This window comes from Polyergus mexicanus, unplaced genomic scaffold (assembly GCF_030449975.1).
Source record: "Polyergus mexicanus isolate NDT 795.1 unplaced genomic scaffold, iyPolMexi1.0 SCAF_1, whole genome shotgun sequence".
NCBI classification, from domain to species: domain Eukaryota; kingdom Metazoa; phylum Arthropoda; class Insecta; order Hymenoptera; family Formicidae; genus Polyergus; species Polyergus mexicanus.
In genome coordinates, this window is record NW_027223321.1 from 8,398,078 (window position 1) to 8,421,390 (window position 23,313).

A 23,313-nucleotide genomic window follows, 5' to 3' on the forward strand; every position below is an offset into this window, starting at 1 on the left:
CGCCTTGCGAACGCTGTATCTTGCATCATCCACGTCCATACGAACGCTATTCTTTTCACATAGCCTCGCGTACGCCTCGCCCTATCTCTCTCACACCTACTCGCGACGCATGCGTTCCCACTTCCCCGCGGACCTCTCGCCAACCGGTTTCGCCGTGGTCCCCTTCCCTCTCTCCGCGGACCCCTCGCCTACCGATTATGAGACCAGAGGACCTGGGTTAGAATCAGCTTAGCTATACTACTTATGTATTTTATGTTTTTACATAATTAATCTTTTTAATTGTACATTTTTAATTTAGGTGATTTAATAAAAAGATAGTCTTTTATAAGAGAGATAATGTATTTTTCCTTATATAATAATATACATTATTAATAATATATATTATTATAGTTATATAGTTATGTCACATATTTAGTAACGTACACATAGATGTGCTATCAAATATGAATCATTTTTATGAACAATATAAAAAGATTGAAGAAATGCGCACATATGAATAATTATATATTGAAGTAGAAAACGATTGATTTGTATATGTATAATATAAATTATACAATAATTTTAATGTATGATAATATAATTAGAATTGTTTTTTAACAATTCCATAACCTGCATCGGAACTGCATAAGTATTTTAATTGTTTGTTTTTTTTTTAATTTTATGAAGGACGGATAAAATTTTAATAATTTGAGTACACCATCACCTAAATTATATTTAGCTTTTATATTTATAAATACAAAAATTAATTTTTGCTTTCGTTTAGTTGTTTGCATTGCTTGTCAGGTTCTGTAATATTACTTCCATAGCTGCTGGATTGTCTTTCGGAACCTGCGTAATTAATATTATACTCACATTAAAATACATTAGATATTAAATAATAAATCATGAGATATATGTGTATAGTGGCATTTCGACATCAAATATGTACAAGTAATGATAGATTGATTATGATTTAATGTTCAAATTTTTCACATATATATAGGGTATTCCGGAACAACTTTCCGTCCGTAAAATGACGTATTTCTGATACAATTCTAAGACGAATTTTCCTTTACCAAAATTTGGATTGAAGCGTAATTTTTGAGTTATGAGCAAAAATAGTTAGCACTCTGTATATCTTGCATCTCGGTAGCAATTTTTCATCGATTTTAATATACATTTGCCTGCAATTATTGAAAGCATGGAATAAATGTAAATTACCGGAGCGAATGATTCATACAAACGTGTGATATAGACATACGTCTTTTTTATTTATTAATTATTAATAAATATCTCGCGACATTTACGTGATGAAATATATCCCGCGTGCAATACTTCATTTCGATCGTATATTTTTGAACGGTGTTTAACAAGCTATCTTCATACACTCTAATTCATACGATTAATTTACTGTAACATGCGACTGAAAAAAAGTAATCGATGCAACGTCGCTCTGGAATTTTTTGGTTATAGATAAAACATCGCGGGCTGGTAGAATATAAATAATAAATAACGTTATTGACCACGAGTTTTGATGTTTATCGACCATATGACTAGTTATATATAATATAATTCTGCATAAGTTATCATTATCATAATATAACGTTGCGTATTTCGTGAGATTTATTTGATCGAAATCTATCGTGTAAATAACTCTAACCTAATTATACATATTTTCGAATATTGCATTTTTTTCGGATTTTTATCGGATATCTTGGATACATTTTTATCTCTTCGATTTCAATAGTATATATTTAATATATTTATTCGTTTATGTGATGTATGATAATAAAAATATTCTATAATATCATAGTTCTTGCGTTGTTCTCTCATCGCAATGATAGTGTAATGAAATATGGTTAATGTCGGGAATGCAAATTTTACAATCGCCGTATTAGTACGCATGAGATCACACTAATCAACCGCGAATATTGTGCGCGTTCAAGCCGCGGGTCGACCGGACGCGCGAAAGAAACACCGGAATCGTCCAGTGATGAGCGCGTGACGCGTGATGAACGCGTGACGCGATTTCGTAAAATCGCTGGAGGGCAGACGAACACAAGAGTAACATGCAGATTAACTGAGAGGTGGTCAAGTGCATACAAAAGGTTAATCTTTATTACGGAATAGTTGCACAAATTACAATAAATGAAGCACGCGGAAACCCTCGACAGACGGTGGCTCCCGTGTTTGCATAATTCACTGTCCGACGGACGCGAGACTGATGGCTTCAAGACGGAAATCGGGAATCTCCTGAGAATACCAACGTAGTCTGCCCGTTAGTTGCCCGACGGAAATCTTGCTGGGCGTCGTATGGACACCCTGACCGGAACGGAAATCTTGTCCGCGAGATCGGCGGAGATCTTGTTGCGGGGCAGTGGTATAAAACGCGATCGCGACTTTATCGTCGTCTCCGGATCGTAAGCTCACCGCGCACCGAGAGCACACGCTACAAAATTAATACATATACAAGAAAATGATAGTGCTGAGATGCGCGATTCGCATTCATTGCCCATTCGTCTGTGATCAAACACTGAGATCGATTGTCACTGAAGAAGAGAAGTGGAGATGCAACTCGAACTCTTCGGCGAATGGCGCATAGACCCTAAGGGTCAAGGTCGCGCACTATCGACAATGTGCGTCGGGCCGTTGCCCAGGTGTCCAGCCGGCCGACGGTGGCTGCCGGAGCGCAAGCCGAATGAAAAGTTGAGGAGAAATCGCGACCGATAATCGGCACGATATTGATGTCTTGGCGAGCGATCGCGAGCACAAGATATTTTTCTGAAAGAACTGAAGCGAGCAAAGGCCGTTCAACACGGGCGTAAGACACTGCTAGATTTGTGTGCTTCGCATGCGAGAACGGGCGCAAGACTGCCGAGCCGATGATTAAATTTAATGACGAGGAATTTCGCCGAGAACCTACGCTGTTTGTCGCGTATCGGATTGGTCTCGGAAATATCGTTCAATCGGCTCGGCGTATCACGATCTAGGCGAAAAAAAGGGAGAGACGGCTTGAACATGCAAAAAAAGGAGGACGAACGGTCGCGATAACGGGTTCGAGCGAGTTTTTGCCCGACCGAATTCCTTTGCGCGGTTAGAAATAATATTTAATTTTCATGCTCGAAATTTGTTGAATGTGTCGAATCCGGACAAATATTTTCGCGAATGAATGAGTGCTATGAAGCTGCAACAAAGGATGAATAAGACAGACGAAAGAAGAGAAGGCCTGGAGTGGCGTCGAGCAATGGCGGAGCACCGGTTAGTAATTTATAAAAAATCTTACTTAATTTATTTGTAAAATTAATTATTCGTTTATCTTTCTATGACTAATTCATTTTATACATTATTGTACGATATAGCGCATACAAAATATAATATGGATCGTATTTTAAATAATTAAAAAATTCATAGTTATTTAGATTATTTTTATATAAAAATTAGATTTTCACATTATATTATTATTTATATTTTATATTTTATTTTGTAATTTAAATATATTTGAATTTTACAAATCAGCGTTATGTACAAGAACTCTGCTGTAGCACATCATGCCGATGAGTGTTATCGTTTATTTTTCGTTATATTTCATTTTTTGTTATTTTTCGTTATATTTCAAGATAAATAAATCTAGAGAATGATATTACGCACAGTATATAAATACACAGAAATAAAGAATTCTTATATTACTTATCCTTATGAATCATTTATTTGACAAAATCTGAGTTTACTTTTTAATTTTATAATTATTATTACATTAAAAGAAATAAGGTAAAACAGCATAAAAAGTAACACATTTCTGATTTTATCGCTACTTAAATATTTTATAGGGGAAGTTCTTCTGAGTAATTCCCCGCAAGAAATACGGGGTACGGCATTGGTTTACGAGATATAACAAATTAAAGTTTCATAGTTTTTTCTCAGGTATTATAAGATAATATTAGGAAAAGTGAAATTTGTGTACTTGTATTTGTTGTACAGCAGACGTGGAAAAAGTGCTTGTTTACATTTACGGCAGTGCTCGGAATTAGATGCTCTTTTCGGGTCGATATTTGAGGCGCCGCTTGCGGCGTTGAATCACATTCAGCCTTATTACAACTCGTCAAATTTGTTCAACTCTGCTATTTTGCGGAAGATATAAATCGGTTGCAATGCATAAGCAGAGTTGCTCCAAGGCCATTCGCAAGCTTTCTCCTTTCTTGGATCCGAGCGGTATCCTCAGAGTGGGCGATAGATTGATACATGCTTCAATGTAGTACGAAGCCAAGCATCCAGCATTATTACCCGGTAAGCATCGACTAACGGAGCTCATCATCGAGTGCACTCACAGGACATATTTGCATCCTGGGCGCCATGCACTGCATATCTTCTGTTACAGAATTTTTGGATTTTAGGAACCTATCAGGTCATCAAACATTTTCTCGTACATTGTTATCAATGCTTCCGGGCGAATCCTTGTACTATGCAGCCGCCCATGGCGGATCTGCCCTTGGAACGCGTATGCCAAGCGAAACCGTTCGCAATCACTTGATTATGCTGAACCCTTCTTAGTTCACACTCGCCGAGCTCGAGGAGCAACTCCAATTAAAATTTATATTTGTCTCTTCGTTTGCTTCACTATTAGCGATTCATTTGGAACTCATATTTTCACTATTGACAGAATTGTTTCTCTCCGCGCACAGGTATTTCATTGCTAGACGTTGTCGTTGCTTGCTGTTATATAGTGACTGTGGCACCAATTTTGTGGGAGCTCTTCGAGAGCTCGTTAATTGTATGCAGGCCGCTTTGGAGCACGAGAAGACAAAATGGTCTTTCAATCCTCCCTCTGCGCCTCATTTTGGAGGCCTTTGGGAGTCAAGAGTAAAATCAATGAAAACCCACCTCAAGCGGATAGTGGGAGATCAGCTTCTCACCGTCGAAGAATTTAGTACCATTCTAGCACAAATCGAAGCAATTTTAAATTCCCGGCCTCTATATCCTACGAGTGGCCTTCACTTGGACACAGTACAATTGGACACGGTGCAAATGGACACGTTACAAATGGACACGAGATTGTGCACACGGTTCAATTGGACACAGTGCATTTGGACACAGTAATTTTGGATACAGTAGCTTTTGGACACATAAGAAAATACGCATCGTTTACTTGGACACCGCTCAATTGGACACTTCATTTGGACACCGTTCGTTTGGACACAGAAAGATGCGCACCGTTCATTTGGACACCGTTCGTTTGGACACCGTTATTTGCCCACCGTTCGTTTGGACACCGTTCATTTGCCCACCGTTCGTTTGGACACCGTTCATTTGCCCACTGTTCGTTTGGACACCGTTCATTTGCCCACCGTTCATTTGCCCACCGTTCGTTTGGACACCATTCATTTGTACACAGAAACATGCGCACTGTTTGTTTGAATATGTAACAGATGGAGAGAAATAAAAATCATTTTGGGAAAATATAATCAGTATTCTTATAACACTTTATACTGGTAAATCTATGTAAAATATGAAATCGTGAAAAGGAGATACATTTGAAGGTTATAATATCTGTCAAAATAAAATATATTCATACTTATATATCTCTGATACTGATGTCATTAATTTTACATTGCTTTTAGCACTTTGTTTAGCCTTTCGCATATTTGGATGTCATGCATGGATACAGTGGGTTCCGCCCCCCCTGCGGGGGGGCTCCACTTCCGGAAGATATAACCTAACCCAAACCTATTTCTTATTTAAAACAAAAATTTGGTGTGGATTATGTCGTATAATTTAAATCAAATTTTGGTGTCCAAACGAACGGTGTCCAAACGAACGGTGGGCAAATGAACGGTGTCCAAACGAACGGTGGGCAAATGAACGGTGTCCAAACGAACAGTGGGCAAATGAACGGTGTCCAAACGAACGGTGGGCAAATGAACGGTGTCCAAACGAACGGTGGGCAAATGAACGGTGTCCAAACGAACAGTGGGCAAATGAACGGTGTCCAAACGAACGGTGGGCAAATAACGGTGTCCAAACGAACGGTGTCCAAATGAACGGTGCGCATCTTTCTGTGTCCAAACGAACGGTGTCCAAATGAACAGTGTCCAATTGAGCGGTGTCCAAGTAAACGATGCGTATTTTCTTATGTGTCCAAAAGCTACTGTATCCAAAATTACTGTGTCCAAATGCACTGTGTCCAATTGAACCGTGTGCACAATCTCGTGTCCATTTGTAACGTGTCCATTTGCACCGTGTCCAATTATACTGTGTCCAAGTGCACCACTCCCATATCCTACCAGCTCCGACCCTAACAATCTTGAAGTACTTTCGCCAAGGCATTTCCTTACCTTGAAGCTTCTTGTAGCTGTTCCTTATCCCGATCTCGAACCTGTACCGACAAATAGACTCAATCGATGGCAATTAATGCAACATATGCACCAAAAATTTTGGAAACGTTGGCATAGTGAATATTTGCACACCTTGCAGCAACGTCCAAAATGTTTAAACACGATAGATCCGATATTAGAGGTTTCGTTGGTCTTAATAAAAAATGAAAACGCCCCTCCTTTACAGTGGAGACGAGCGCGAATAGTAGATTTACACACGGGTCGTGACGGTATTTCGCAGGTTACCACAGTGAGAACAATGGATGGCTGTCTTACCCGTCCTCTGGTGAAATTGTGTTCTTTGCCAAGAGGCACTATAGCAGAAGAATGCAATTGAACAAAAAAATACATTGTATTCTGGTTGGCGGTGTTTGGTGCACCACTCTTTGTAAATAGTAGCATTAAAATTAGTCCAGTTATTCAAAGCAGTATTCTGTATATAGTTACTTTAAATATAGTTTAATTTGCGAGACGTTAATCTCGCGATTAGACTCACTAATCGGTGCTGCCATCGCCTTTCATCGACGATAGTTATTAGCGAAGCGAGAGTATATTAATCACTTCGCGCCCCGATTTTGGGCCCTTTTGCTACTGTGTATCTTGCCGAAAGTATTAGGTCGCAGACACATCGCCATATAGTAAAATCGCTTGTTACTTACTCGCCCGAAGTACGTGCTCGGAAGTAACTGCACGTGGGACGCACTTGGATGGAAACGAGGAGCAGTTTTACATTGCATGCTGTACTGTCTTGCCTTGCCTGCTGCACTGCCTTGTCTAGCTTGTTGCCTCATCTTGCATGCAGTTCTACCAGCCCAATAGACTATCAATACCGAAGAGCTTTGCTCCGTATGAAACACGAGGTATGTACCGCGCGGTGAGTCGCCAAATAATCGCAACTTTCACGGTCTTTTGAACTCTTTACGTTATAATTCGCAACTTTGCATCCAGGGCAAAATCTAATTACCCTTGCCCCGTTTAATACTATTAGGAGAAAAGTTTGTTTGTTTATTCTATTGCTCGGAGTAATCTCAGAATTACTAAACCAATTTTTAAAAATCTGTCACTGGTAGATAGCTTAGATCTTCCTGAGTAACATAAGCTGTATATCATCGTTCTGCAACGCCTAGGAGTCAAAAGAAAGTAAGAAGCATGTACATGCCAAGCGCGCGAGGAATAAACGCCATCTAGTAAAAAATATGCTGAGATCGTACCTTCTGTCAAATCGTCATTTAAATTTGCCTTGCTAGATAATTTTCATAAATTTCTATTATTAATATATTATATATGTAATCTATTTTTACGTAACCTCAAGGGTGTTTGGGACATCCTGTATATACAGGGTGTAACAGAGCGCCCATGTCAGCAGTTTTTAAGGAATTTTAACGTATTTTCGTGAAAAATGTTTTATGCAAAAGTTGTAGAGCTCTAAGTGACGCATTATATAATAAAGGGTGATTACGATAATTACGACCCCCTATTTGAAAGGTCGTTTCTAAAGATATTTTTGATGAGGAACACGGTGTCGTAACCCGACCAATTTCTTAATATATTAAAGAATAAAACAATAAAGTGAAACTGAAAAGTGTAAGAAAGAGCCGAGTAAAGCAAAGCATTAAAATTAGAAGAGATCAAGAAAAATTAGGAAAGAGTAAAGTAATAAAAGAATATTAATAAAATAAAAGTAAGATACGTGACTAAAGAGAAGGAAGTCACGGTCAAGTTCTTGGAAGCTGAGTAAGCAGCTGACGAGACAGACTAACAAGCGGAGCACGAGACATGTTCTGGTCAGGGACACCACACTCCTCCCCAATCAACGACGATAATTAATTAAGAGATATAATAAGCGCGAGATGCACTTGCGAGGCGACTCGCTGACTACTCGCTCGCTCAATATTATCGAAGTACCGTACGTATCGCGCTCGACTATTATAATCGCGAATAAGTGAAAGTGTATTAAATCTTGCAAAATATACTAAATTATACCTAACGTCCGGGAGTGTCTTATTTCGAGCGTGGATCCTAATCCTTTGGGCGTACAAATCCCAAAAGACCTCTTCCTTAGCGGCTAGAGGCACAACAACGGGAAAAATAGTAAAAAAATTTTTCGACCAATAGTTTTCGAGATATGTCGCTTTAAATTATTGGACATGATAATAAAACTTTATAAAAACGGACCCAACGATGTTGACCTTGATATATGTTGTCAAGATTATAATCCTGAGTAACTTTTCCTTATAACTTAATCGGCGGTTTCTTATAATTTTTGAGATATTTAAAGTTAAAGTTTAATTCGAAACAAAAATTTGGTTTGGGTTATACAGAGTGATTCAAAACAACTTTCTGTTCTTACAATGTCATATACTTGACACTATTCTCCTTTGTCAAAATTTTTCCGAGGCTTAGTTTTTAAAGTATAAGTCAAAATAGTTAACGAATTACAGGCTGCGTACGCGAGGCAAGCAGGGGCGGCGCAATTCACCGTCGATGCTAGTGATTATGTGTGGCGCTCGCTGCGGTCAACTGTTCGCTATATGCGATGGGATGTATGTATGAGAGAGAACGTATATGCGTATACGCATATACATTCTCTCTCTCTCTCTCTCCCTTTCTTTCTCTCTCCCTTTTACTCTCTCTCTCTCTTTTACACCCATAGCATGTAGCAAACAGCTGATCGCACACACGCACTCTGTTACTCTCTCTCTCTGTCTTGCTCTTTTACACCCATCGCGTGTAGCAAACAGCTGATCGCACACACGCACTCTCTCTGTCTCTCTCTCTCTCTCTCTCTGTCTCTCACTGATTCTTACCTTTTATGTAGTAATTCGTTGCCCTCATACGGCTCAATAAGTAATATTTCCGTGTGACACAACGAGTAACTAGCAAACTTTTTTTCACTCACAAATCGTACCACTTATCGAACTTTTACGAATTAATCTACGCACTTTATCGATAAATTGAATTTATTAACGATTATAACGGTTAATCACAATCTATCGATTACTACCGATTAATTATTAAAATATTTCGAAGAAAGAAACGCGTTATTCGATGCGGAAACTGCGCGACGACAACAAGCAAGTTGTATCGGTACTAGCGTTGCCGGCATGCCGGCTGCCGGCTGCCGAACAACTGAATGTATCACATTACGCGTGATCGACGCGGACGCTATCATGTGTCCCGTGATCGGCTAAAGCCTCCGACATTGTAAACTCGATAGTTTCGAAAACATGAAACTATAAAATATGAAAATATAATAACGTATAATAACATCGCTTTTTTTAATAAATTCAGTTTATCTCGATAAAGTGCGTGAATTAATTCGTAAAAGTTCGATAAGTGGTACAATTTGAGTGAAAAAAAGTTTGCTAGTTACTCGTTGTATCACACACAAATATTACTTATTGAGTCGTATGAGGGCAACGAATCTCTACATACAAGGTAAGAGTCAATGAGTGAGAGGGAGAGAGAGAGAAAGAGAAAGAGTGTGTGCGATCAGCTGTTAGCTACATGCGATGGGTGTAAAAAAGAGAAAGAGTGAGAGAGAGGGGGGGGGGAAGAAAGAAAAGGAGAGAGAGAGAAAGAGAGAATGTGTATGTGTGTGTATATGCGTTCTCTCTCACATATACACCCCATCGCATGTAGCAAATAGTTGATCGCAGCGAGCGCCTCACGTAATCACCAGCATGGGACGGTGAGTTGCGCCGCTCCTACCTATCTCGTGTACGCGGCCCGTAATTCGTTAACTATTTTGGCTTATAATTTAAAAACTAAGCCTCGGAAAAAATTTTGGCAAAGGAAAAATCGTCTTAGAATTGAGTCAATATGACATTACGAGGACAAAAAGTTGTTTTGAATCATCTTGTATAACGTAACCCAAACCAAATTTTAGTTTTAAATCAGAAATAGGTTTGGATTAGGTTATATCTGTCGGAAGTGGAGCCCCCCCCGTAGGGGGGAGAGGCGGAACCCACTGTGTCCACGCATATACTTTACAACGCGAAGCGAGGTTCATCCCATAATTGTTGTATGGGTGGATTGGGTTAGATTCGAAACGAAAATTTGGTTTGGGTTATTCTTGCACGATTCTACACATGAAAGATACTCGCAACTGTGATCTTCATAACATATGTTAAGGTCAAAGTCATTGGGTCCGTTTTGTAACGTTTTATTATCATATCCAATACTTTAAAGCAGTGCTCGGATTTAGTTGCACATTTCGGCCCGATTCCGTGGTTCACGCCTATTGTCCCCCCACTCACCGCTCGTGCGTTAGCGACGAGTCGCCAGATACGCGTAACTAAGGAGCGTAACGCTTTGTCTCAGGAGCGTCCGCATATAAGAATGCCCAAATATAATAATAAGACAATACTTCTCTATGATTAAAAGTTTTTCTTCAATATTTTATATTAATGAAATATAAAATATTGAAGAAAAACTCAGAATTTTGAGAATTTTCGCGGTGCATTTAAAAAATATTGTCTTATTATTATATTTGGGCATTCTTACATATGAACGCTCCTGAAACAAAACGTCGCGCTCCTTAGTTACGCGTACCTGGCGACTCGTCGCTAACGCACGAGCGGTGAGTGGGGGGCAATAGGCGTGAGCTACGGAATCGGGCCGAAATGTGCAACTAAATCCGAGCACTGCTTTAAAATGATATATCTCGAAAACTATTGGTCGGAAAATTTTTTTACTATTTTTCTCGTGTTTCTCTTCAAAAATGCTTTCAGAAACGACCTTTCAAATAGGTGGTCATAGTAATTGTGCCTATAATAATATTAGTATGACCTTAAATAGCACCGTTAAGGTCATATAAAAATCACTTTGAATTTCTTAAATAGAACTCCCTATTTTTCGTTACATATTCTTGTAGCTTACATTGAGAGTTTTCCAAAACACTATAATAAAGAATATTTTCATTAAGTACTTTTTGAGTTATTTTATATCTTATTCTGACATATTTTGATATAAAAAATAAAATATTCAATTACTCGTAAAATATTCAGTTTTCGATAATCTTACCATAATACTTTTATGTACAGAATAATGAGACAAATCAATTAGTGCAAAAAATACAAATAATTGTTTAAAAAAATACAATGTAAATAATTTTCTTAAAAACAATTATTTTTTTATACTAATTGGTTAAGTTAAAAATTAAAATTACAAGTCAATATAATAAAATAAAATCGATGTATCTGGGCACATTACATATAAGGTAAAAAAAAATAAATTAAACATTGATAATCTATAACTAAAAAGATGAAAGTAATGTAATTGGTGTGTCTATACGCATTGCCATCGTCGAACCGTGTAGGAATTTATGAATTAAACTAGTACGCTGAAGATGGCTCCAAAAAGAACCGAAACGTCCGTCCGCTTTATTTGTAACTTATATTAACTCATTGTTAAAATAAACTTATGGTGCCCGAATACCTGCGCTTGGCTCATATTGCCATTGTTACCTTTCTATATGTTTATCTATAGAGTCTTATACTTCTAAATTAAAATTAATTTTTTGTATAAAAACATATCAGATTAAAACATAAAGTAACTCAAAAAGTACTTAATGAAAAAATATTTATTATAGTTTTTTGAAAAGCACTCGAGGTAAGCTACAAGAATATGTAATGAAAAATGGGGATTCCATTTAAAAAATTCAAAGTGATTTTCATATGACCTTGACGGTGCTATTCAAGGTCATACTAATATTATTATATAATACGCCACTTAGAGCTCTACAACTTTTGCATGAAACATTTTTTACGAAAATGCGTTGTTTCCTCAAAAAACTATTGATATGGGCGCTCTGTTACACTCCGTATACAGGGTGAGTCTTTTTAATCTTAACAGGCATCAAAACTTGTAAATTTTAGAGGGAAACTTTTTAGACAAAAGTTGTTTGGTTCTGAGGGGAGAAAGAGTTAGGAATATTAGTTAGATCTTGGATGGTATTGTTAAGGTCATATCAAGATCACATTGAATTTTTTAAATCGAAACCTGTATTTTTTATTGCAAATTCTTATAGCCCTTGTCGATACCTTTTCAAAACTTTATAATTAGGTATGTTTTCATTAAGTACTTTTTGAGTTATTTTATATCTTATTCTGACATCTTTTGATATAAAAAATAAAATATCTCGTAAAATATTTACTTTTCGATAGTTTTACCGTATACTTTTATGTACAGAATAATGAGATAAATCAATTAGTGTAGAAAAAAACAAATAATTGTTTAAAAAAATACATTGTAAATAATTACATACTTTTTCTTAAAAACAATTATTTTTTCCATCCAAGATCTAACTAATATTCCTATCTTCTTTTCCCCTCAGAACCAAACAACTTTTGTCTAAAAAGTTTCCTTCTGAAACTTACATTTGAGATATTTGCCTGTTAAGATTAAAAAGACTCACCTTGTATATAATATAGGGTGTATCATTTTAAGTGATGCAACTGAATATCTTTTAGAATAAAAGAGATTAGAAGAAATGTTTCAGACAAAAGTTGCATGATTTCGAAGGAGCCACATGATAAAAATATGGACTTGACCTTGAGTGACGATATATTATGCCTAGATATACTATGTCTATGGTTACACACGCGATCGGCGGCTCGGCCGTCAAGCCTCGGACAGTAAGTGGAAGACCGCAGGCAGCGCCTTAGATGTCGGCCCGAAAAGAGCATCTAATTCCGAGCACTGATTTACGGGATAAATATACAGTCATGTATATTTTACTAATAATGTGTTTCACCTATTTTTCGCAGCATTTAACAGCTTTCAACATGCAACTACACGAATTTGTGAGTCTTGTCTTGAAAAATATTATTTATTGAATGCGTGGGGAAGGGAGGCCCTTTCCTCTGCACCATCCCTGCTCCTGCAACCCCACCCCCATTAATCTAACCTAATCCAACCCAACTTTATTTTTAAAACTGGAAATAGGTTTGAGTTAGATTAAAATATTTTCGGGGTGGGGTGCAGAGGGAGTATCGGAGCTCCTCGTCTGCCTACGCGTAAATGTCATAAACAGTTCTTTTCAATGAAAAAATAATAAATTATGTAGCGTACACACACTTTAATATCAAACTTCAATTTATTATATCTTTTAAACCAATTCTGTCCCTATTTATTCCTTGCGTGGAATTACTCGAAGAATCTCTTCTACAACATATTTAAGTGGCGATAAAATCGGAGGTGTGTTACCTTTCATGCAGTTTTACCGAAAATAATAAAAATATTATAATTAGATACATATGTAAATAAAAATATCATAATTAGATACATATGTAAATAATTAAGATGTAAATAACTAAATATGTTTTATATATTCATTATCTCGAAATATTAATGTGTGAACACGTATGATAGAAAAATAAAGACAAAAACAATACACAATATTTTACAGTTACATATTCCAATAAATATATTTAAAGGTAAATATGCCGAAAAGGGGACCCAGCTTCAATGACCTTGCTTTTCACCTTGTCAAGACCACCGTTCTGAGTAATTCTCAAAAGATTTTAGCCGTCGTCGCCCTTTTCAGTATATTTACCCCAAAAACACTTGCGCATGTGTATGTATAAATAATTTTTTGAAATAAGTCAATTTTTTATAATATAGATTATAAAAATAATCAAATTATTAATGAATAATTTACGCGTCTCTTAATTAACGGCAGCAAATTACTTATACTGTTTTCTACATTACAATGGACATATATAACGTAAAAATCTATGATGAATTACTTTACATAAGCGACAAGAGTGAATACGAAGTGGCATTAAGTATATAAAAAATATGTTTCGACCTAGAATTTTATTGCATATTAATCTTAAAGATCGCTTGCGGCGATATTACAATAAATATGGAAGCTGAATAGAAAGAGAGAAAGTGAGAGTATGCATACCATATGTCCGGCTCGGTTCACCCAGTACATCCAGAACTTATTATAAGTTTTCAAAAAACCCTCAATGATCTCTTCAGAGACGAGCGGCTGCCTTACCGAGCTTTTCCAGGTGTTACCGTCTTTCCATTTTAGTTTTTCGACCCAAAGAAGGGTGCCTAAAATATAATAAAGTAACCATGGATTATACAAGAACAGTAAGAAAATATTATGCTATAATAATTCCTAATGAATAATATCATTAAGATTGTTAACATAGGATATACAGATGCTTCATCAAAAGACACGATAATGTCTCGCGCCAAGTCACGCGAAGCAAAGACCGCGCGTAACAAAAGCGAGGCACCCCGGGTATCTATACGCGAGTCAGATAGTTGAGAGTACCTTAGATTACCAGATCCGAATAACAGCTGAACCGATCGAATTCTTGATAAGCTTAATCGATGGCTTGGGTTCGATTTAGATAAGGAAAATGTCTTTATTTTCTCTCTGCATGTTCTATAAAGCAGAGATATTCGAAGCAAAGTCGAAATGTGGAAATTTTCATGTAAGAAACGTCACCATCATCATCGTCGTCGTCGTCCCTTTTACCGGCATATATGTACACAACACATGCATAGAATATAGTGGTATTATACTACACGTATATATACACGTACACAACACACATGTAATAATGGCAATGTATTCTTGTACGGTTGGCGCCTTTGACGAAAGATTGCGCTAACGGCGCTTCGTGATATTACTGCTTGCATCAATACTTGCTTTTGACAGGTATAGATTAAGTTTGCAAAATGCCGAGTGCAGTGTCCGTACGCTTTCATTTATAAAAAAGTAAAGATGCAAAATTCTTCGTAATACATGTGGATAGTTGGATCAGGTATATCTCATTTATATTAGAAAAAACTAAAACATTGCAAAAGCAATTTATGCTACGTGTAAAAACAGAACAAAGCATCGCAATACATATATTTATAAGAAAGAGATGTGTGTATTCTATAATATGTTTATATAAGATATGTGTATGTGTGTGTGTGTGTGTATTTTATAGATTCAACTATTCAGAAGTATCAGGAAGAATTCTGCAGCTTTACTTTTATAAATGAAAAAAAATTGTTGAGACGTTAAAATGCGAAAGAAAGAATTCAATAATTCAAGAATTTCTGTTTACTCGGCTTATTCAGAAAATCTCGCGACTTTTACGCAATCTTTTCGACAGCATCTCACTCACTCTGGCCTTTCTCCTTAGTGTTATCTCTCTCTTCCTTTTCTCTCTTGTACGCGGCCTTAACCCAATCCCGAAGCCTGTCCTATCAATCTAACCAGCATCGCGCCATGCTATCATCCAATCATAAGCACGCTCTCAGGACCTTATCCGCGCTCCTGAGTCGATATCGACCCTTCCGGAGATTCTCGATCATTCCGTGAATATCCGTCTCTACTCTCTAGCAACAAGTGGCTGTTCACACCGGCCTACGTCTCGGATTAATTAGCGGTTCTTTGTTTGGATCAATTATATAATTCATCGGTTCGGTTCTTAGCGTGATTCATTATTGTTAATCATCATCAATCTGCATCGGGAATTTCTCATTTGGTAATGAACGAATATTATCAGTAACAAGGACAAATAACGGGTTATTGGTGCGGGTCATTGGTTCGAATACTAACGGTCTTCCTTTCTTCGAAAATCTAGTATCGCTCTCGGATTTATCTTATCTTTCTGTGAGTACCGGTCTTTCGTGACGCACGTCGCCTTTAGAACAGTTTACAAAAGCTCTCGGAATTCGATTTTGCTACTCGGATCGGATCAAGTGAACACTCTCCCGGTTTTCTCAAAGTTCTCGGTAACGACAAGGAACTTATCAACCGCAAATTAAGCATCGAAATACGTTTGCGCGAGGAATATTAGTGAGGTGCGGCTCAGACCAGGGTGAGTGTGCGTGACTCCTAGCTGTTCGGTCGACACCCCCCGAAACCAGAAACTTCTCGGGTCCTTATCAAACACGGCTATTTGAGAAATATCTAGATACTTGATATTATTTTAGATTTTATTTGAAATATTTTATTTTATTTCAAGATATTTTTATCATTTGTATTTAAGATCGCTATAATGTGCTTTAATGTTAATTTATTTCATAAAATTTTCTTACAAATTGTTTTATTAAGATACGGTAGTGTCTCGCGCCAAGATCATGCAAAGCCGCATATATATATATATATATATATAGGATGCCCACCAAAAGTGACCACCCCTTTTTATCTTTTAAACTTATCTTTTAAACGTTTAAAAAAAATAAACCGTAACAAATACATATTAAATTAAATAGTTTAAACTGAACTTTGTGAGCATAGTGGTTGCTTCCAAAAACTATCTGTAAAACTCGTATAATATGTAAAATATTTACATTATATCATACATCATTATGTTCGTTTCAAACAGCGCTACAATATATATATATATATATATATATATATATATATATATATATATATATATATACAGGGTGTATCCTAAAAACTGGAAAGTATTGCAATGTGGGATTCAGGACACAAAAATAAGAGAAAAAGTTCATATAACCTTATTTTCAAATTATAGCTTGTTTTATTTTCCAATAGAGTTAAGATACTTGGACATCGGTTTGTTGTTTATGTACAAGTTTTAAAGGACTTAAGGTCTTGTTAATTTGTAAACATAAACGCGTATTATTTGTATTGTAAGTGATACGGTTCATATCTTGTATTCAGTGAAGGTAAGATATTCATATCGTACATTAGTACTATTAACGATAGAAGTACGTTTAAGTGAAAACTATGGTTTGGTCAGAAACAATGAAATGGCAGACGTACACCTTATGTATGGATTAATCTACGGTAATGCAGTCAGAGCTACACTTTTGTATGCAGAAACATAATTATCTTAATTCTATTAAAAAATAAAACAAGCTATAACTTGAAAACACGGTCATGTCGGACATATGTTTATATGAATTTTCTTATTTTTGTGTCTTGAATCTCTCATTGCAATACTTCCCACTTTTTAGAATACACTCTATATATGTATATTATACAATATATACAGAGTGTATTCTAAAAAGTGGGAAGTATTGCAATGGGGGATTCAGGACACAAAAATAAGAGAAAAAGTGTGTATGTATATATATATATATATATATATATATATATATATATATATATATATATACAAAGTGTTAGAAAAGTCTGGAAACAATCAAATATCTCAAAAACGAAACTTTTCTGAGAAAAATGTTTTCAACCAAAGTTGTAGGGTTTTAAAAGTTCTATTCAATGATCATATCCGTTTGACCTTGACTGGAGGTGTAAAGACGAGGTGAAGGCCATGATTTTTTTAAATGGGATACCCTATTTTTTATGATACGGCATTAAAGATGACAGCGGAACGTTTCCAAAACGCCACTAAATGACCTACTTTTGTTGAAAATTGTCTGAGTTATGAGCTTTAGAATTTACGGTGCCGCCAGCATTAGTATTATCCAGAATGTACCGCGTGGAGGTTGCTCGGACCTTACACCCCTGTATATATGTGTGCGTGCGTGTGCGCGCGCATGTGTGTGTGTGTGTGTGTGTGTATTGTTCATAGAACATGTAGATTAAAATAAGAACACTTTTATGTTAAAATACTTTTACAATATTATTGATTAATTCATTTGCGCTCTACATAGGGCGCTGGCTCCAATTGCTAATTTCTAATTTTATTTTATTATTTTTAAAATACTTTTTATAATACAAACTCAAGCTGTTGATTAAACCTATTAGAAACTTGATTGCTTTACATGTTATTAAAATAATATATAGTAAAAAAATAACATAATCCCTAAAAACTTACCTTTTTAAAAAAAGGTAAAAAAGGGGCCAGGTATACACGCCTGGTTGTGAAAAACTGTTATATGTATTTATAAAAAAAAATTGCTTAGAAAAATAATGATATCAAAAATTGCGCCTCATAAATAAAAATTTATGCTATAAAATTTATTTCTTTTATTATTATTTAAATAAAAACATTTTAACTTAAAAAACTGTTATACAGAGTAGTTGTTTTAATTTCCTAGAAAAATAATGATATCGAAAAAGTGCCAAAAAAACAAATAATTGTTAAAAAAATACATTGTAACTAATTTTCTTAAAAACAATTATTTTTTATACTAATTGATTGGTCTCATTATTTTGTACATAAAAGTATTACGATAAGATTATCGAAAACTGAATATTTTACGAAATGTTTTATTTTTTATATCAAAATATGTTAGATTAAAATATAAAATAACTCAAAAAGTACTTAATGAAAAAATACTTTATTATAGTGTTTTGGAAAGCTCTCGAGATAAGCTACAAGAATATATAATGGAAAATAGGGGCCATTTAAAAAACGGAAGTTGATCTCCGAATGATCTTGAAAATGACCTTTAATGTCAAATCCAAGATCACTATTATATAGCCCCCTTTGTTCCCTACAACTTTTATCCGAGTCGTTTTCCTTCAAACATTGATCCTGAAAAGTTATGAGGGTGGAACTTTTAAAATGGGACACCCTGTATACATATCTAACGCTTTGAGATATATTTATTGAAAAAAAAATTCTTATAAACTCTAAGTTGCATAAAACAAACTTATACTAAAGCAAAGTATAAAAACTTGGCGTGCTCGGGTCGCATTAAAACATATTGCCCCACATTTATTGGCATTAAGAGACATGTACATTTTATAAATATATACATTATTTTGTTGTAATATATGTGAATGATAATATATAATTGTATATGTATTTATAAATTGAAGTTTTAGTAAACTCCTAAATCATTATACATTTTTTGACATATGCTTTTTGTATAAAACTAATAAAATTATATATATACAATATATATATGCAATATCAATTCATAATCAATGTTTAATGCGGTTGGAATTCCTTTGATTTACGAAGTTTATCCTACAGAATGTATAATTCGAAAGAAAATTTTTGTGTAATTTATTTACGTTTTATATAAAATTTTATTAAGTTTTATACAAAAAGCATGTGTCAAAAAAATATATAATGATTTACGGATCTACTAAAATTTCAGTTTATAAATACATATACATTATATATTATCTATATATATTATCATTCGCATATATTACATCAAAATAATATACAGGGTGTCCCAGATCATTTGGGACAATACTTGTGTACAGATAGAGCGGACCAAACTGAGTCGAAAAGTCCTATATCTCTTTGTTTATAACGCTTAATAAAGGAGTTATTATTGAGTAAAGTCTGGCCAATCAGCCTGATAGTATGCGGCAGCACACACTTCACGGTGCGCAGCTCACCGACGTACACCTGGCTAAAGGTTGGCGCTGATTGACCAGACTTTAATCAATAATACTCCTTTATTAAGCATTATAAAAAAAATGAAAGATGACTTTTCGACTCAGTTTGGTCTGCTCTATCTGTACATAAGTATTGTCCCAAATGATCTGAGACATCCTGTATATATCTATAAAATGTTTTAATGCGACTCGGGCACGCCAAATTTTTATACTTTGCTTTGGTGTAAGTTTTTTTTATGCGACTTAGAATTTATGAGAAATTTTCCTTCAATAAATATATCCCAAAGCGTTAGATGTGTATATACTATTGTAACAGTCCGCTTTCGCGAACGCGCGGATTAGCTCAATCGGGATCAGGGCTCGAGAAAGGGGTGAGACACACGGTAGATGTTGGGTGTGATTAAGTCTATTTATTTTGTCTCTTCCGGCTGTGGTCAAAGTACAATGGGGTTATATCCTGCGAAGCGGGTTCGCGACTGCTTACAGAGCGCGGGTAAAAATGTGAGCGCGAAAGATATTCGGTGCGGTATAATAATCGCGTGATAAATCGGCGCTGGAATATCGGAAGCGCGTGACAATGAATTTGCGCTAGTAATTCCGGCGTTATTTTTTATGTATCAGCGACCTTTTTATACCGAGCGCTTAACGGTAACCGCGTCGCTTATTCAGGTGGGGATAACGACGCGTTGTTTCCGGGATCGGTAATTAACGGTGCGCGCCGCTACCCCGCGGCGGAAAAACGATGCGGCGTTTCGGTATCGAAGCGCTCGGTATTTTTCGGAGATGTTCGGGGGTACTCGGAGTTCGGGCCGTAACGGCAGCCGTATGATGGCTGTACGGTATCTCCATTCTTGTGTTCGGTTATGCAACGTTTAAAATAGGGCGCTAAGCGCTTCTACCACTGCCCGGCTGGTGTTCGCCGGACGGCAGACTTCCGACTGGTCTACGTGCCGGGTAACAATGGGGGTTGCATTGTTACATTGTGCATTTAGTTAATTATAAAATAATTCTATTTTAGCTATACGCCCTACTACTTTAATTATATTGTGATTTATAAAATATGTTTTTTTTTTTAATAACGGAAATAAAATGAAAAAATTTTATAACAAATTTTTATTTAGTTGGCATAATTTTTCAATATTATTATTTTTCTAGGAAATTAAAACAACTACTTTGTATAACAATTTTTTTAGTTAAAATGTTTTTATATAAATAATAATAAAAGAAATAAATTTTATATCATAAATTTTTATTCATTTGGCGCAATTTTTTGATATCATCCTTTTTCTAGGAAATTTTTTTTTATAAATACAGATAACAATTTTTCACAACTAGCGCGTGTACCTAGCGCCTTTTTTACCTTTTTTTAAAAAAGGTAAGTTTATAGGATTTGTATTAGCGCTATTAGCTTTATTCATTATGTGTTGCAGCGCATAAAAAAATACAAATTAACTTACCCGGTGTATCAACAATTAAGTCCAATTGTCCATTGTATACGAATACGTTCAAGCAAGTTTCATTAAGTAATTGTTCCACTAAAACAGAATATTCTTATGCATTTTTCATGAGCAAATTATAATGTATTATAAAAATATAAGCCTTAGTGTATTACATTATACGAGAAATAATATATCTTAACATCTCGCGAAAGATTCAGTTTTAGAACAAACACATGTGTCTGAATGTATGGGAATGCATGTGTCACGATAGAGTTTTAAGTTTACATATGTAAATGTGTTTATCAGTTATCCTCTTCTTACTTCATGAATTTATACAGGGTGTTAGAAAAGTCTGGAAACGGTCAAATATCTCGAAAACGAAACTTTTCTGAAAAAAATGTTTTCAACCAAAGTTGTAGAGCTCTAAATGGCGTATTATATAATAATATTAGTATAACCTTAAATAGCACTGTCAAGGTCATATAAAAATCACTTTGAATTTTTTAAATGGAACCCCCTATTTTTCATTACATATTCTTGTAGCTTATCTCGAGAGCTTTCCAAAACACTATAACAAAGTATTTTTTCATTAAGTACTTTTTGAGTTATTTTATATTTTAAGTTATTTTATATTTTATATTTTATCTGACATATTTTGATATAAAAAATAAAATATTTCGTAAAATATTCAGTTTTCGATAATCTTATCGTAATACTTTTACGTACAGAATAATGAGACAAATCAATTAGTACCAAAAAAAACCAAATAATTGTTTAAAAAAATATATTGTAAATAATTTACTTAAAAACAATTTTTTTATACTAATTGATTTGTCTCATTATTCTGTACATAAAAGTATTACGGTAAGATTATCGAAAACTAAATATTTTACGAGATATTTAATTTTTATATCAAAATATGTCAGATTAAAATATATAATAACTTAAAAAATACTTAATAAAAAAATACTTTATTATAGTGTTTTGGAAAGCTCTCGAGATAAGCTACAAGAATATGTAATGAAAAATAGGGGGTTCTGTTTAAAAAATTCAAAGTGCATTTTATTTGACGTTGGCAGTGCTATTTAAGGTCATACTAATATTATTACATAATACGCCATTTAGAGCTCTACAACTTTGGTTTGAAACATTTTTCTCTCTCAGAAAAGTTTCGTTTTCGAGATATTTGACACCTGTATAATTCATGAAAATTGATTCAACTACTTTTTAAAAGCTTACAAATTATTTAGCTTTTATATTCGTTTCACAAGGAAATAATGACAATAATATTATTAAGATAACATTAAGTTACACTATTTTTTTATCATATTTATGTTTTAATAATACATATATATACCTATCTGATATTTCATATTTGATTAATACCTATATTAATAACAGGCTTCATAAAATCTTCTGTTAAGCAGTCAAAAACTGTGCTAGATTGGATGCCATGAGTGACATTAAGACCGAGCGCTTTTTTTACTGGGCCATTCATCAAACTATCAAGTGACTGAGACCAAAGTTGAATAAAATATCGATATATAGCGTCTGCAATTGATTAAAAAAACGATATATACGTGATTATTACGTTAATTATCATCTATTATATTAAATGATCATATACCTCCATCAAAGGACAATATATTCTGCGGCGATGGATGATAATAGTTCCATTTCTGTTTTGTCAAAATATTATAGAAGTCAACGTTGTAAGTTTTTTCTAAAACAATAGTTTGCGTATAAGCCCAATAATTAGTTGCCTCTCGCCATTGGTCTGTTTTTATTTTATCTCTTGTCTCGTTCGCCGCAGCTTCAATTTCTTTGAAACCTTCCGTATCAATCATACCCTGTGAAAAAGTTCAAGAATTTTATAAAAATGAATAAATAGAGAATAAAATTTTACGTAAAACTAATGGAAACCGATGAAAAGAAAGTGAAATGGGGATGGCAGAGCAAGCCAATAAATTTTATTATCGACGCGTGTGTTTATCTCTCTTTTTCAATAGTATTACTTATCGATAATTTTTATATAATTATAAAATCTTATATAATTATAAAATTTATATAATTATGTTTTTATATAATTATAAAATATTAATTATAAAATATACAGTTATAAAATCGGTGCATTGCATATACCACAAAGATGATAAATAATTAAATACGTAATACCGTGCTGAGTAGATATGGCGCCCATGTCATTGTAGAATGGATAGGAGAAATCCAAGCGTCTCCAAGTGAGTACTCTGCGTTGATACCACTGCTT

General features: G+C 34.9%; 1 protein-coding gene across 1 annotated transcript; it reads right to left on the minus strand.

The window, feature by feature from the left end:
* Positions 1-491: 491 nt before the first annotated feature.
* Positions 492-23,249, minus strand: LOC138937549 (retinoid-inducible serine carboxypeptidase-like). Its single transcript, XM_070303928.1, has 6 exons — positions 23,220-23,249; positions 22,672-22,894; positions 22,431-22,595; positions 21,063-21,140; positions 14,260-14,414; positions 492-828 (listed from the first exon to the last, which is right to left on the minus strand). Exons 1-6 carry the CDS (start codon positions 23,247-23,249, stop codon positions 760-762), a joined length of 720 nt encoding a protein of 239 aa, XP_070160029.1. The 3' UTR covers positions 492-759.
* Between the last annotated feature and the right edge of the window lie 64 nt (positions 23,250-23,313).

What these genes read in the sequence shown, in the direction of transcription:
- LOC138937549 (XM_070303928.1), bottom strand. Translation starts at nt 23,249, where the DNA reads ATGACATGGGCGCCATATCTACTCAGCACG. An exon ending in GAAGCCTGTTATTAATATAG is followed by an intron (nt 21,141 to 22,430) that starts GTATTAATCAAA and finishes ATTCTGTTTTAG; the next exon opens with TGGAACAATTACTTAATGAA. An exon ending in CTTAATTGTTGATACACCGG is followed by an intron (nt 14,415 to 21,062) that starts GTAAGTTAATTT and finishes ATTATATTTTAG; the next exon opens with GCACCCTTCTTTGGGTCGAA.